Consider the following 15466-nt stretch of genomic DNA (forward strand, 5'->3'; position numbering starts at 1 on the left):
ATCATTTAACTATGATAACATTATATATATATATATATATAATTTGATATAAACACCGAAGATAGATAACTGTTTATCAATATTACACTGATATAAATATTATCTAAACTTTATATTTTGTACCTTATACTGTACTGTTGTTTTGCAGAGAGAATTTTATTTTTTTTTAATAAAAAATAGAAAAAAAGAGGCAACAATTTGGGTTTTTGCACTACAAACTTTGTGTCTCTTTGGGGACCCAAAAATATGCATACATAAAGTTTTTTTTCTTCTTTGTGATGTTCATGTATGCCCAGACAGATTCTCTACAAGTGCATGTTACATAAAAATTGGTCTCAAATTTTGTCATATATTTTGTTCTTTTCCTAATTTGAAAAATAAAAATTAAAAAATTGTTGAAAGTGAGAGATGAGTTCATTAAAAATAAAATATATTTTTGTTGGAAAAAGTTGAATAAAAAGTGAGAGTTCATTATTTCTCTTTTTACTAAAAAAAATATATATTCAGAAATGAAAATTGTATTTCATTGTAATAACACTATTAACCATAATGGCAATAGAAGTATAGAACACAAAGTCTTGAAAGACGGTTGTTGAAGATATAATTAAATAATAAAAATATGTTTTTTTCCTAATAATTTAAGCTTTTAGATGAGTCACACACTTCAACATAATATCAGAGCAGACATACGTCATGAAATCGACTCTCATATCAAAAAGAATTTCCATGTGATTGACCCATGATCAGACTATTCAACATAATTTCGATTTCTGTTCAAATATGAATCGTTTGGTATAATGTATAAGGTATAATAATCAACGTATTATTTCAAATTTGGATTATATACAAATTATTATAGCATCTCCTAATTTTAGGGAATTTTGTTCACTTTGAATTCAAATTAGAATAAAATAATGTAATGGTATTATTGAATCTATGTTTGGCGGTATAATGCATTTTTCCATTGCTATTTTTTCTTTACTGAACAAAAGCACCAATAGCAATAAGCAACTCTCATAAACCATTTTTTTTTCACAATTTTCCTTCATAAACCTTCCTTAACTGTTCCTCTTGTTTGACTCTTCTAAGCCAAAAAATCCATCAAGACTTGATTTTTCTCTTCTTAATCTTCTTTAGCCTTGATTCTTGACTCTTTTTTCTTGTAGATTTGCTGTTTTTTTTTCCAATTTTTTCTAGCAAGTTCAAATTTTGCTGGCACTTTGTTCAATAGATGTTACTGTAAGACAAAGGGTTGGGTTCAGTTAGCCACCTTCAAGGCAAAGGTTTGGTCTTTTTGGGTTTCTCTTGGCTGTACAAGCATTTCTTGAGTTGGGTTTTAGGGGTTTATGTTTTTGATTTTTTTAGATGTTTTATTTGTATACTTTGTGTCATTTTTGAATTGGGTGTTTGAATCTGCTGTTACTCTTTTTAAGTTTAGGGTTTTAGCTCATAATACCAAGTTGTTGTATGTATGAATCCTTGTTAGGGATTTGTCAGATTGGTGTTTGTATGGTTAGTTGTGTGTTACTGAGTGATTTTTGAATAACCCCAGAGTCTTGATTTCCTGGAAAAAGATAATCTTGATTGGAAAAATGGTAACTTTTGTGCTACTAGATTTGAGATCTTTGATAATTTCTACTACAACAACATATTGGTGTTTGTATGGTTAGTTGTGTGTTACTGAGTGATTTTTGAATAACCCCAGAGTCTTGATTTCCTGGAAAAAGATAATCTTGATTGGAAAAATGGTAACTTTTGTGCTACTAGATTTGAGATCTTTGATAATTTCTACTACAACAACATATTGGTGTTTGTATGGTTAGTTGTGTGTTACTGAGTGATTTTTGAATAACCCCAGAGTCTTGATTTCCTGGAAAAAGATAATCTTGATTGGAAAAATGGTAACTTTTGTGCTACTAGATTTGAGATCTTTGATAATTTCTACTACAACAACATATTGGTGTTTGTATGGTTAGTTGTGTGTTACTGAGTGATTTTTGAATAACCCCAGAGTCTTGATTTCCTGGAAAAAGATAATCTTGATTGGAAAAATGGTAACTTTTGTGCTACTAGATTTGAGATCTTTGATAATTTCTACTACAACAACATACGCGGTGTAATCCCTCAAGTGGGGGTATGGGGAGGGTAGAGAGGCTGATAATATCTTTTAGTACTATGCAATTTCTATTATGTTAAGCTGGAGGTCTTGTACTAGGCTCTTGCAATGTAGGTATCTTTATTTTTGCCTATTGGATGATGATTGAATTACTTTTAATGAAATGCGGATTGTTGTTTTGATTTCTTATACCATCAGAGCTGCTTTCGGCAGTTTAGCTTTTGATTAAAGACTTTATGGATTCCTATTAAAGTCAAACATTTGGTAGAAAAGACCTAATCTTTTCTGTGAGTTAAAGTCACACATTCTGTAGAAAAGTCAACCTTTTGTGGAGAATTTTTTGATGAGTTGATTCTTTTTATAACTTTTTTCAGGATTCTTTGTTATGGTATGTTAATCTATTAATGTGATGGTTTGCTGATGCTAGAGTTTGTTTGTATGGATTTTCACTTTTAGGGTCTCTGTAGGTAAGCATTCTGAGATTTTGAAGGAGCCTTATTACATGAGAAATATAAATTTTCTAGGACAGTGTTTCTCTCTAGTGTCCCTTTCCAATTGCTCCTACAGTGTAGAATCCAGATCTGAACAGGTTGTAAACAGTGAACAGAGAAAAAATAAGGAGACTTTTTTGAAGCCAATCTCTCTGTAGTATTCTTCAAATCAATTTTTCCATTTTCAACAGTATTAGCTCCTCCATTTTCTTAGTTCTTGCATTATTTGAAGATTGTACAGCTTGAGCACTATACACTATATTGTAAACGAGGTAATGTCAGTATTTAAGTCAGTAGGTATGGAGTAGTTACCCTTATCTAAAAAAAAAAAGTCAGTAGGTATGGAGCACATACAATTTTGGGATGAGACTTTTTGGAGATACTCAGTTGTTACTTGAGGCTTTAGGGCTTAATGAACAAAATAGACAAAAAATATAAGCTAAACAACTCTTTGTAGAATATAATGGAAGATGGGAAATCAGAACAGATGACTATTTTGTTGCGATAGGGTGGCAGTTCATGTTCCATGAACCTTAATGCTGCAAAGGCAGACCAGTGCACTAAGCATCCCGCATTCATGCAGGGTCGGGGAAGGGCTGCTACTTAGGGGTGTGATGTAGGTACTACCTTGATGCAAGCATCAATCACGGCTTGAACCCATGACCTATAGGTCACACAGAAACAACTTGACACATTATCCTAAAATATATCAGTCTCTTTTATTGAAAATGATATTTTCTTTCTCAATTTCTGAAACTTTATGCTAAACTTTCAACTTTCAGTTTCCCTCTGTTGTTTAGCTCGTCTGATTTTTTGTTATCTTCTTATTGATGGTACTTTTTATTCTCAGGTGATTAGTTTTCCAACTTCCCATATGCAGAGTGCTGGAAGTACAGATACAAATTGTAGCAGTGCCATGTTGGAGCTTCATGGAGATATTTAATGTGCTTGAAGTTGAGCTAAAATGAAGACCACCAAGGTTGTTATTCTGTATTTCAACGAGTTCCCTTTCTTGTAATCTGATCTTTCATTTCTTGCTGTTATATGTGCATTCTTTTGGCAATGTGGCCTATCATTTTTCTAGAAGTGTTGAAATGCTGCTAATTGGAAACAATATTATATAATGATGCACTATACTAAATGGTTAGAGAATATTTTTTTCTGAAATGCTTATGATTTTTAGTTAAAAATATCTGTTGGATAGCGCTATTATTCAGATATGTAATCATGTTTGCTTCTATTATTTTACGAAAAAACTGCAGCCGATCAAAGCAGAAAAAAAACTGCAACCAAACAACACAGAAAAGAAACCATCAATTCAGGCTTCTCACGAGGCCCAAAATGACCAGCAGAACCATACAGCAGATACACCTGTAGCTGATGCAGGTTCTGTTTCCGCATCAGGCAATGATAACAGAAAAGTTTCACGTGAAGATATTGAACTTGTAAGACAGTCTTTAAATTCTTTATTTTGCCTGGATATTATTCATTGGAAAGTTTTACTGGGGTCTTTTAACTTTATGATAACATATTTGTTGCAGGTCCAAAACTTGATTGAAAGGTGCTTGCAGTTGTATATGAATAAGGATGAGGTGGTAAAAACACTTCTGAATCGTGCAAGGATAGATCCTGGATTTACAACTCTAGGTAGGTACATGAGTTACTGATGAAGTTGCTTGTGATTCTGTCTGCTTGCATTATATATGCTGTATACTGTCTCACATGTGTAGTGACCAAGTGTTTTCTGGTTTATGACTATGGTTATTGGGTGGTCACTTTAGATCTTCAGTTTCTAACTTTAACATGTTTTCAAATTGTGTACAGTTTGGCAAAAATTAGAAGAAGAAAATGCAGATTTCTTTCGGGCCTACTACATTAGGCTTAAACTGAAGAAACAAATCATCCTGTTCAATCATTTGCTTGATCATCAGTATCATCTAATGAAATATCCAGTGCCTCCAAAGGTTCCGTTGGCTCCAATGCAGAATGGGATTAGTACCATGCCAGGTAAATTTATTTGTCGTATGAAGGTGAGTATTACTGTATTGTTCTTTTTTTTTGATGAAGTAAGTAGATTCATTTCAAGGCATTAAGAAGATGCAAGCTTTACAAGGATAGATCAGTTAAGCTCACAAAAAAAAGATTTGTAGCCTCTTTCTAAGCTATAGAGCTAACAAATCCAAGAAGAGTTCTAAATTATTTACAGGGGTCAGTTTGGACAAACTAAAAAGGCTAACTAGACATCGGCCTCGCAAAATATTTCTAGAAGTTGAAATTCCATCAAAACACCTTTTGTTCCTCTCTGTCCATAAACACCAAAGATAACACCAGGGATCATCATCAACATACTCTTGATGGCTTTCTCAACATCCCGTGAACTCCAACTTTCAAGAGCATCCCTAACAGAGAAAGGCATGACCCAGGAAAGACCAAAAAAGCAACAAAACATATTCCAGAGGTCTGAGGCAGCTGGGCAGTGCAGTAGCAAGTGGTTGACATTTTCTGTGTGCTTGTGGCAGAAATAGTATCGGTTAGCAAGTTGGAGTTTCCTTTTGGAGAGATTATCCTGTGTGAGGCATGAGTTATGCAGTGCAGTCCAACAGAAACATCAATTACTGTATTGTTCTGCTTCAGTATTAGATTTGGAAATGTTGAGATTGTCGAATCATCAATTACTGATCCTTTTCTATGTCCTCCTTTGCGATCTATTCGTTTTGTGAACATGTAGAAGATAGGTACCCCTCCAGTTGTAGTGGAGGGTCAACTGTACTAATCTTTATTAGCGAAGAAGCTTGTCTCTTCTGCATAATGTCTATTAGATGGTTTGGAATGGGCAGAGAAACTCGTGTTGCTTTATCACTTTATTTGGACAATGCCTGCATTCTTGAATGGACCAAATGGAGGCACTCTATGGAGGGGAATTGCAGAGAGTTATACAATATAAGTCATCCTTATAAAAACAAAGAGTTTATACAACGGAATTGCAGAGAGTTATACAATATAAGTCATCCTTATAAAAACAAAGAGTTTATACAACATAAATTCTTACAAAATATGTAGTTCAACTTGCCCTTTGCACTTGCTTTCTTCTGCTTCCTTTCTTCCTCAATATTGAGAAACATGGCTTTTCGAATTGGAATTAAGCTGTTTGAATAGCATGGGGATTAATATTATTTTCAGAACAGGTAAATGAGTTTTTTTTTAGTTTTATTATCATTATATTTATTGCCACTTGTTTCCAGTGCAGTCAACAACTTACCCATGGGATATCCCGTCCTGCAGCAATCTCCAGTTCCAGCTGCAGGTCAACCTCATCTTGATCCAATGGGCATGTCCAGCTGTCACGTGGTTAATGGTGTGCCTGCATCAGGAAACTATCATCCGATGAGGATGAATTCAGGAAACGAGTGAGAACCTTTTTTGTTTAGGATTTTAGGCCTCTTTGATTCTAAAATAGAAATTTATGAGCTATCTAAACTCTTTTCTGGTTAGCCAGTGTGGCTGTGGTACTTGTTTGCTCAGCATCTTACTTGCCATGTGCTCAAAGATTTGCCATTTGACTATTTCCAGTACATTCAATTTGCGGTTTCCCAGAGTTAGTAGGAACTGAAATTGCATTGATGTTCAATCACACTACTGACATAATAAATCACATCCTAAGACAATAATGAACTTTAGTTATATAATTGTAAAGATCACAACCTTTCTAGACATTCGAGAGGCTAGAAACTCTCCCAGAATTCCCTTTTCTTAATTTTCTGAATGCCTTTGTTTTAACTGCCCTGCCCCTATTTCTACAGAAAAAACCACCCAATACATGTGTAACTGTCTCATGACAGTTACTAAGTTTCTTAATTGCTTATTTTGGCCTCCTGGAATAAGTTTTTATAACTTGAGGCACATCATTACCCTTCCCTATAAGAATCACCTTGTCCTCAAGGTGAAAGTCCGGAAATTGTTGATAGACGACTGCATATTCCTCCCAAGTACTCTCAAATTCTGGTAGAGTCTTCCACTTGATTAGCACTTCCAATTTACCATTGATTAGCTTCCTGGTCTGTCTCACTGCCTCAGGCTCAACTTGAAGCTCCAATTCTTGGGTAAGAAATGGAGGTAGGTTTTGAGCAGAAGTAGTTGGAAACAAGCATTTTCTCAACTGTGAAACATGAAACACTGAATGAATGCGTGCTCCAACTGGTAACTCCAACCGATAAGCTACGGGACCAATCTTTTCCAGAATCTTGTAAGGACCATAAAAGCGGGGACTGAGTTTTTCATTGATCTTCTTAGCCAAAGAACGTAGTTTGTAGGGTCGAAGTTTGAGATATACCAGTTCACCAATCTCAAAAGTCAGTTCTCTACGATGTCGATCAGCTTGATTCTTCATTCTTTGTTGTGCTTGTAACAAATGTTCTTTGAGTTCGGTTAAGATCAGATTTCTAGTGCGCACCTGCTCATTTACTTCTTCCACCGCTGAAGTAGTGTCATCCATGTGAAAAATTGATGATGGATCCCTTCCGTATAATGCTTTAAAGGGTGTCATACCTGCAGATCTGTTAAAGGATGTATTAAACCAATACTCAGCCCAAGATAACCAGTGGGACCATTCCTTAGGATTTTCTCCTGCCATACAACGGAGATATGTCTCCAAACTTCTATTCACCACTTCTGTTTGTCCATCAGTTTCTGGATGATAGGAAGAGCTATACCATAAGGTAGTGCCTGCTAGCTTGAATAGTTCCTTCCAAAATTGGCTTATGAACACACGGTCACGATCAGACACAATAGACTTAGGAAATCCATGCAATTTAACCACTTCCTTAATGAAAACAGCTGCCACATCTTTCGCATTAAAAGGGTGTGAAAGTGGAATAAAATGTGCATACTTAGTAAGACGATCCACTACAACCAAAATAGTATCAAACCTATGGGATTTAGGAAGTCCAGTAATGAAGTCCATACTTACATCCTCCCACACATGATGAGGTATAGGCAAAGGTTGGAGTAACCCCGCAGGACTCAAAGTTTGAGACTTGTTCTTTTGACAGATTTCACACCTAGCAACAAAGTCTTGCACATCCCTCTTCATACCTTCCCAGTATATATTCTCGGACAGCCTTTTATATGTGCGAAGATACCCCGAATGACCTCCAATTGGAGAAGAATGAAACTCTTTCAATAGCCCAGGTATTCGAGATGATCCTTTTGGCAAAACCAAGCGTCCTTTATATAGTAGACATCCATTCTTCAAGCTGTAGTTGTCATCTGATTGTTGTCCTGAAATTGACTTTTGCAAAATAGAAGTCATTTTGGTGTCTCGTTGTACTTCCTGGTCCCATTCCTCCTTGTCTTTATATTGCCAAATTGAAAACCCGTATAACTCTGAAGATTCCCCGCGTCTTGACAAAGCATCAGCCACTCTATTTTCAACACCCGGTTTGTACTTGATCTCAAACTTATAACCCATGAGCTTGGAAACCCATTTCTGTTGATTCTCATCCATAACCCTCTGTCCTAGCAAAAATTTAAGGGCTTTTTGGTCAGTTTTAATGATGAAATGATGGCCTAGCAAATAATGATTCCATCTCTTGACAGCCAACACGATAGCCATTAGCTCTCGTTCATATACCGAACATTGTCTCGCTCTGGAAGAAAGCATTCGACTGAAATAAGAAATAGGTTTACCATTTTGCATCAAAACTGCACCAACACCAAATCCCGAAGCATCAGCTTCAATTACAAAGGGTTGAGAAAAGTTTGGCATCGCTAAAACAGGCACTTGAGTCATAGCCAACTTCAATGCCTCAAAAGCTTGTTGAGCGTGTTCTCCCCATGAAAAGGCATCTTTTTTTAGTAAATCAGTTAAAGGGGCAGCAATCTTACCATAATCTTTGACAAATTTTCTGTAATATCCCGTGAGTCCCAAAAATCCCCGCAAAGACTTTATATCTCTAGGACTTGGCCAAGATATCATACTGTCAATCTTGGAGGGGTCAGCCTGCACTCCTTCAGATGAGATGATATGACCTAAATATTCAAGTTTAAGCTGACCAAACGTGCATTTCTTCTTGTTGATTACCAATTGATTCTGTTTGAGAATATCCAAAACAGCCTTCAAATGCCCCAGATGTGAAGCATAATCCTTACTGTAAATCAAAATATCATCAAAGAATACTAAAATAAATTTCCGCAAATGATCCCTAAAAATATCATTCATCAGTGATTGAAAAGTTGAGGGTGCATTGGTCAAACCAAATGGCATGACCATAAACTCATAATGTCCCTCATGAGTGCGGAAGGCTGTTTTTGCTTCATCTCCAGCTTGAATGCGAATTTGATGATAACCTGACTTAAGATCCAACTTGGAAAATATGGTGGCTCCTCCTAGCTCATCAAGTAACTCATCAATGCATGGTATTGGAAATTTGTCGGGGATCGTGATATCATTAAGAGCCCGATAATCCACGCAAAATCGCCAACTTCCATCCTTCTTCTTAACCAGTAATACTGGACTAGAATATGGACTAGTACTAGTTTTAATGATTCCAGCGGCCAGCATCTCTTTGACCAAACGCTCGATCTCTGCTTTTTGAGAATGAGGATATCGATATGGACGAATGTTTGGTGGTTGTGCTCCAGATTGAAGAGTAATAGCATGATCCCAAGAACGACGTGGTGGTAGGCCTAAGGCCTGCTCACTTACTTCTGGATAATCATATAATAACTTTTCAATCTCCTTTGATGTTATAGCTGCTTCATCTTCAGTTATTGTTACCTGATTCAACTCGACCAGAAATCCTTGTGCATCTTTGAATTTCATGGTAAGAAGTTTCCAATTCACCCTCATCTCTCCTAATGTGGCCAACCATTCCATCCCTAATACCACATCAGTTCCCCTCAATTCAAATAGAAAATATTGTTGGTTGATTTGGACTCCTTGCACGTCTATCCTTACCTCTTTGCATACTTCACTCCCACTTACCTGCTGACCATTACCAATTGTTACTTCAAATCCTTTGGTCTTCTTAATAGGTAATTGCAGATGATGAGCGAGGGTGGATGATATAAAATTATGGGTAGCTCCACTATCGACCAAAATTATCACGTCTTGCCCATGAATCTGCCCCACAAGTTTCATTGTTCTACCTCCTGTAAGGCCCACAACTGAATTCATATTCAACACCATCATAGTACCTTTCATTTCTCCTTCAGCTACATCTTCTCCGGTAGACTCAAAGAATTCCTCTATTTCATCTTCATCTTTGTTGGGTGCCTCTGAAATAATCAATAGGTTAAGCTGCCTATTTTTACAACGATGATTAGGGCCAAATTTTTCATCACATCTGAAACATAACCCTAGCTCTCTTTTTCGGGCAAATTCTGAATCAGACAACCTTTTGAATTGTCCTTCAGACTTTGCTGCTGCAGTCCCGTTGAAGCTAGTCGACTTTGTGGCAGTATGCACTGGTGAATCAGTGTTACGACTTGCTACTCCGGCTCTTGAGTCACGAGATTCAAGAATGTTTGCAACTCGATGATAATTGGGTCTAAACCCAACTGGTATTGCTTGCACTTCCTCTGCCAGATTCAAATTTAAAACCTTGTACTTGCTGCAAAACAGAATTTCGATCCTCCACCTTTTGAGCCATCTCCATTATCTCCCTCAATGTTTGAGCCTGTAACAACATTACTTCTGCCCGAATTTCCTCTTTCAGCCCATTTAAAAACACTCCAGATAACATTCCATCAGATGCCTCCTTCATAGATGCCGACACCTTTTCAAATTCTTCACGAAACACGGTAACTGTGCTAACCTGCTTCAACCCCATTAAGACAGCATATTGGTTGATTTTTTGAGAATGATGAAATCGGTTCAACAACTCTCTTTTGAAGTCTTCCCAGGTTAACATTTGTTGCCGAGATTCCATCCAATAATACCAATTTAAGGCTTTTCCTTCCAAACAAACACCTGCTGCCTGTAATCTTTCCGCTTCAGAAATTTCATTCACGGCAAAATATCGCTCCACTCTGAAAATCCATCCCAAAGGATCCTCTCCTTCAAAAACTGGTAGTTGTAGTTTCCGAAACTTCTTCCCATCTTTTTCTCCAGCCCAGTTGACATTGCTTCCCTCTTCTTGGTTTCCGATAGATCTGGTTTGAGAAGGGGATGCTTCTGCCATCATAGTTCTCCCTTGTGCTTCAATTCTTGCAAGATTCTCTGTCATTTCTTGAAACCATCCTTCCAGTTTTCTAACATCTTCTCTTACCCCTGTCAAATTTGTCTCCACTTGTTCGACTCGTCCTTCCATTCTACTCACCATCCCTGAACGTTACTGCTCTGATACCAATTTGATAGACTTTACTGCTGAAATAGAAAATAAGGGAACAAATACTGCTGTTTCACACTAGATTCACTGATATTACAACAACTGATATTACAACAAGAAGTCTGAAAACAAAACAATCACACTACTGACATAATAAATTACATCCTAAGACAATAATGAACTTTAGTTATATAATTGTAAAGATCAACAACCTTTTCTAGACATTCGAGAGGCTAGAAACTCTCCCAGAATTCCCTTTTCTTAATTTTCTGAATGCCTTTGTTTTAACTGCCCTGCCCCTATTTCTACAGAAAAAACCACCCAATACATGTGTAACTGTCTCATGACAGTTACTAAGTTTCTTAAATTGCTTATTTTGGCCTCCTGGAATAAGTTTTTATAACTTGAGGCACATCATGTTCCATATTGGTTTAAAATGAGTGTAGGTTAGGAAAATAGGTTGCTTTTATGTGCATATTTCAAACCTAATACTTGTTTCTTGTTGCCCATGCATAGTTAGGAAATGAGGTTCCTGTCTTCTTTTTAAAGATGATTAAATAAGCTGATTGTTGAAGTGAACATATCTTTGGGCTTCTGGGATGAAAAGAAGTTTATATTTGTTGAAGGAGACGTGGCATGACAAATGACACTTTACACATTGTTCTCTGCTGGCAGTATGGTGATTGATACCAGTGTGTCAGATGTAGCAGCAGCTGTTCCACCTGGCAATGCCATGTCATCTATGTCAGATATGGCTATAAGCCCTACATCAGTAGCTTCCAGCGGCCATTTTCCCTTTACTGCTTCAGAGATTTCGGGTATGGGAGTTGACACCTCAGCCCTTGATGCTGCCTTTCCATCTGATGTAGCAAGTTCAGTGGGATTACAACTACCACCAGATAATGGTGCTGGTCATTCTAGGGATTCACTTAGATCTTTGGCTCAGATTCCTTGGAACTTTAGTCTCTCAGATCTAACAGCAGATCTGTCGAACTTGGGAGGTAAGTTAACTTATGCACAACTCAAACATTATCGCTGCTCATGAGCGAGATTCAGCATTAATTTGCAATGTGGTTCAACCCCCCTCCCACTCCTTTGGTGCTTCCTTTGTTGTTACGAAGAGTGTTTGATTTGAGAACTTCATTATTGTCCTATTTGAAGTATTGCCAATGGGCTCTTTTGACAAGTCAAAATGTGAAGTTTGGAATAAAGTGAAATAATTTTCCGTAAAAAAGTGAAAAATTCTCATGGTCAAAAAATCTGATCCAGCGGCGGCTTATAGAATTACAAATAAAGTCCATCAGCCTAAAATGAGAAATTTACTTTGAAGGTCATTGTAGTTACTCCATTAAGCAGTACTTCATGTATGAACTTTCATGTTAATAGTCAACCACGGCAAACTGTAACATTTAAATTTCAGAGGAAGCATAGTAAGTGTATACATATTTAGTGTACTTCTAAGCTCAGTAAGAGCGTTTGTGTGGGAAAAAATCATATTGTCCACAATTGAAACCTTATGGTTGTTTTCATGGATTATCACAGTTCTATCAAGGTTCTTGCTTTATCTCTAATAATGCAAAGATCTTTACTACTAGATGGTATTGACGATTTGAACTGTCTGGCCCTGGATATCTTATCTCTGTATTGGGCTTTCAGAAAACTTATAGTAGTTTTTAGATTGGTGTGCCTCCTTCCACCTTAGAGCCAAAGATATCTTTAGAAATTTCGGAGAAGTCGTCATTCTTCATTTCAGGAAATGCTTATAGATTTCGGCTCAGCAGCAGAACACCACTTGATATTTATTTCTAGTCAGCTGTGGACTTCGTTAGGCCAAAAGGAGATCCATTTGAGAAAATAGACTAGTCTATGGTGGACTGGCTAGTATGCTCTGTGCCCAGATAGATATAGGTGGCCAGCCTGTGGGGATTTACATTCATACTCGCCAAAGACCTTTAATTTCAAATAAGGACATACTTTTCAAGGACTTCTAGTATGGACTTGCTTGTTTATTGTTATGTCATGGTACCGATTGGCAAATCAGACTATGTGACTGCAAAAATGTTGCATCACAATATTCTTTTCCAGGCAACAGGGAGCAATGCTCTAAAAGTTAAATACATTTACCAATTTCCATGTATGATGTGTCAACAACAACATACCTAGTGTAGTCCCACAAGTGGGGTCTGGGGAGGCTAGTGTGTATGCATACCTTACCCCTATCTTGGGAGGTAGTGAGGTTGTTTCTGGTTGACCCTCGGCTCAAGAAAATAACAGGAGTGTAATTACATATATGATATGTATTGGAAGACTTACAAAGACATAGTTTCACTAGTACTAGAAGTGAGTACAATAATGTGTATGGGCTTCTTCTTCAACAATGATTTTATGGATTGTTATTCTGCTTAGAGTTTCTAAAATTTTCTATCTCCTATCTCATGGACCGCGAGCCTATCCCTGTCTTTTTTCTTCCTTCTATTAATTTATTACTCTTTTATTCTGGTTTTAATGTTCATTTTTTCTCCAATATAATTACAGATCTAGGACCTCTTGGGAACTATCCTGGTTCTGCATATTTGCCTTCTGATTCAGATATTCTACTTGACTCTCCCGAGCAAGATGATATAGGTGAGAACTTTTACTTTCTTGCCCATCAAATGTTATGCTTTGAATCATAATCTGCAGAGATGTTCAAAATATGTTAGCATTAAGCATCTCAACTTGTCTGTTGTTTTTAGCCAAAGTTATTAGATGCAATGTTGATGCTGTTTGTCTTTACAACAACATACCCAGTGTAGTCCAATAAAGGGGGGTCTGGGCTCTGGAGTGGGTAGAGTGTACGCAGACCTTACCTTAGAAGTAGAGAGGTTGTTTCTGATAGACCCTCTTCTCAATGAAAATAGTCCAAAACAGTCCCAAATAAGAAGTAATGGGAGTACAAGAAACTACAAGTATAGGAGATAGTAACAGAATGGTGCTACAACAAAACAATATGATAATCGAGGTACAAGAAACAACAAATAGTTACATAAATCAAAGGACAAGAAACTACATGAGCAATACTACGACTACAAATATGAACAGACAACAAGACAACCCACAATGCTGTTGTCTTTTTACTCTAAAATTTTCTTTCTTTGCATTAGACCATAGTGGCTTTGTTTGGTATCTCACTTCTGATTTTTGTTCGTGCATTCTGGCTTTCATTTGCTGCATTTCCAGTCAACATGGTTTACCATGAATATTTACTTCTGCATGACTGTTCAGTTGCAAATTTCTGACCGACTCATAAGTTAGATGCAAAACATTGATACATGCGACTTTCTGCATCTCCACATACTTCTCTTCGGGGATATCTGTTTTCTGTGAAAGAGTTCATTTCACTATTATGACACTTTTATTGAAATACAGACTAAAGTTCTTATGTTTGCTTGCATTAGCTTGATTTGGTCTTTTTTTCTCCTTTTCTTTTCAGTAGAGGAGTTCTTTGTTGATGCTGAGGCCTCTCCAGAACCAACTTGTCCTCAATCAGATGAAGAGAAGCCATAGTTTCAACTGAGATATTAACGTCGCATTGCATTTGAAGTTAGATCAAGTCTGTTGGTAAAATGATTATAAAACTGATGGATTTATGAGCTGAAAACATTTGATCTACCCTTTGTTAGGTGTGCTAGATATAGTTATTAACCTAATTTAGAATACTTCACCTTTGGATTATTATAGTGATCAGATCTTTATTTCATCAGTAGAAACAGGACAGGATATGTTAAAGTGAAAATAGTCTCTCAGAAAGGATTTTATTATCCATATGTTGTAGTTAATTAAAAAGGTTACTATGTTTGCTTTTGGATGATTGAGATGAGATTATTGATTGATAGTATATGTTTATGCAAAGTCTGATATATTAAAATTCAACTTAGGTATGATGTAACTTACCAATTTTGTTGGTTTAATTAGTGAGACATGGCTAAGATTTGAAATATATGAATCAGATTTTATCTTGAGAATATAGTTGCCTCTAGTGGGGAGCTTTGTTCTTCGGGGCAAAGGATGTTGCGTTTTGACTTTGTCTCCCGGGATCCACCACAGGTTGGGTTTGAGAGCCGTGTGATGGGTGACTATCCAGCACGGTTCGGAGAGCACTTTTAGTCTGCGCTGGTGAATGGAAGCCCCCCCTATCAAGCAAGAAGGAAGCGGCTCTTCCCACGGCATGATGGCACCTACTATGCCCTACCAGTAGGTAAGCCAACCCGTAACCCAGAACATCAAGCAATGAGCAAAAGGGCAGAAACTAGCGAAAACAACAATCTAAACAAGGATAACAAGGCGGAAGCAACCCAAAATAAATATATACAGAAGTCCCTCCCAGAACCTGGAAGTCACTAGTACAGAGCTATCTAATAAAGAGTACAAGTCCCAAAAGTGGACCACAACAGAGCGTGTCTCAAAGGCAACAAGACTAGCTAAAACAAAAGAAGGAGACAAAACAAACCCCAAAACGCCAAGTGCTCGCCCTCGTCTCCGAATCACAGCTG

The 15466-nt window shown here is 37.0% G+C and overlaps 1 protein-coding gene across 4 annotated transcripts; it reads left to right on the plus strand.

Moving 5' to 3' along the window:
- Positions 1-988: 988 nt before the first annotated feature.
- LOC102588859 (uncharacterized) lies at positions 989-14817 on the plus strand. Of its 4 annotated transcripts, none has more exons than XM_006363167.2 (9): positions 989-1283; positions 3458-3586; positions 3870-4052; positions 4149-4254; positions 4432-4614; positions 5855-6014; positions 11610-11935; positions 13470-13559; positions 14407-14817. In XM_006363167.2, the coding sequence occupies exons 2-9, from the start codon at positions 3572-3574 to the stop codon at positions 14478-14480; spliced, it is 1137 nt and encodes a 378-aa protein (XP_006363229.1). In that variant the 5' UTR covers positions 989-1283; positions 3458-3571; the 3' UTR covers positions 14481-14817. The 4 variants fall into 4 exon arrangements, with proteins under 4 accessions (XP_006363229.1, XP_006363230.1, XP_006363231.1 ...); XM_006363168.2 differs by having other exon boundaries at positions 3488-3586; XM_006363169.2 differs by having other exon boundaries at positions 990-1283; positions 14410-14759.
- Positions 14818-15466: the final 649 nt, after the last annotated feature.

The sequence above is a fragment of the Solanum tuberosum genome, unplaced genomic scaffold, assembly GCF_000226075.1.
Source record: "Solanum tuberosum cultivar DM 1-3 516 R44 unplaced genomic scaffold, SolTub_3.0 scf00424, whole genome shotgun sequence".
NCBI classification, from domain to species: Eukaryota; Viridiplantae; Streptophyta; class Magnoliopsida; order Solanales; family Solanaceae; genus Solanum; species Solanum tuberosum.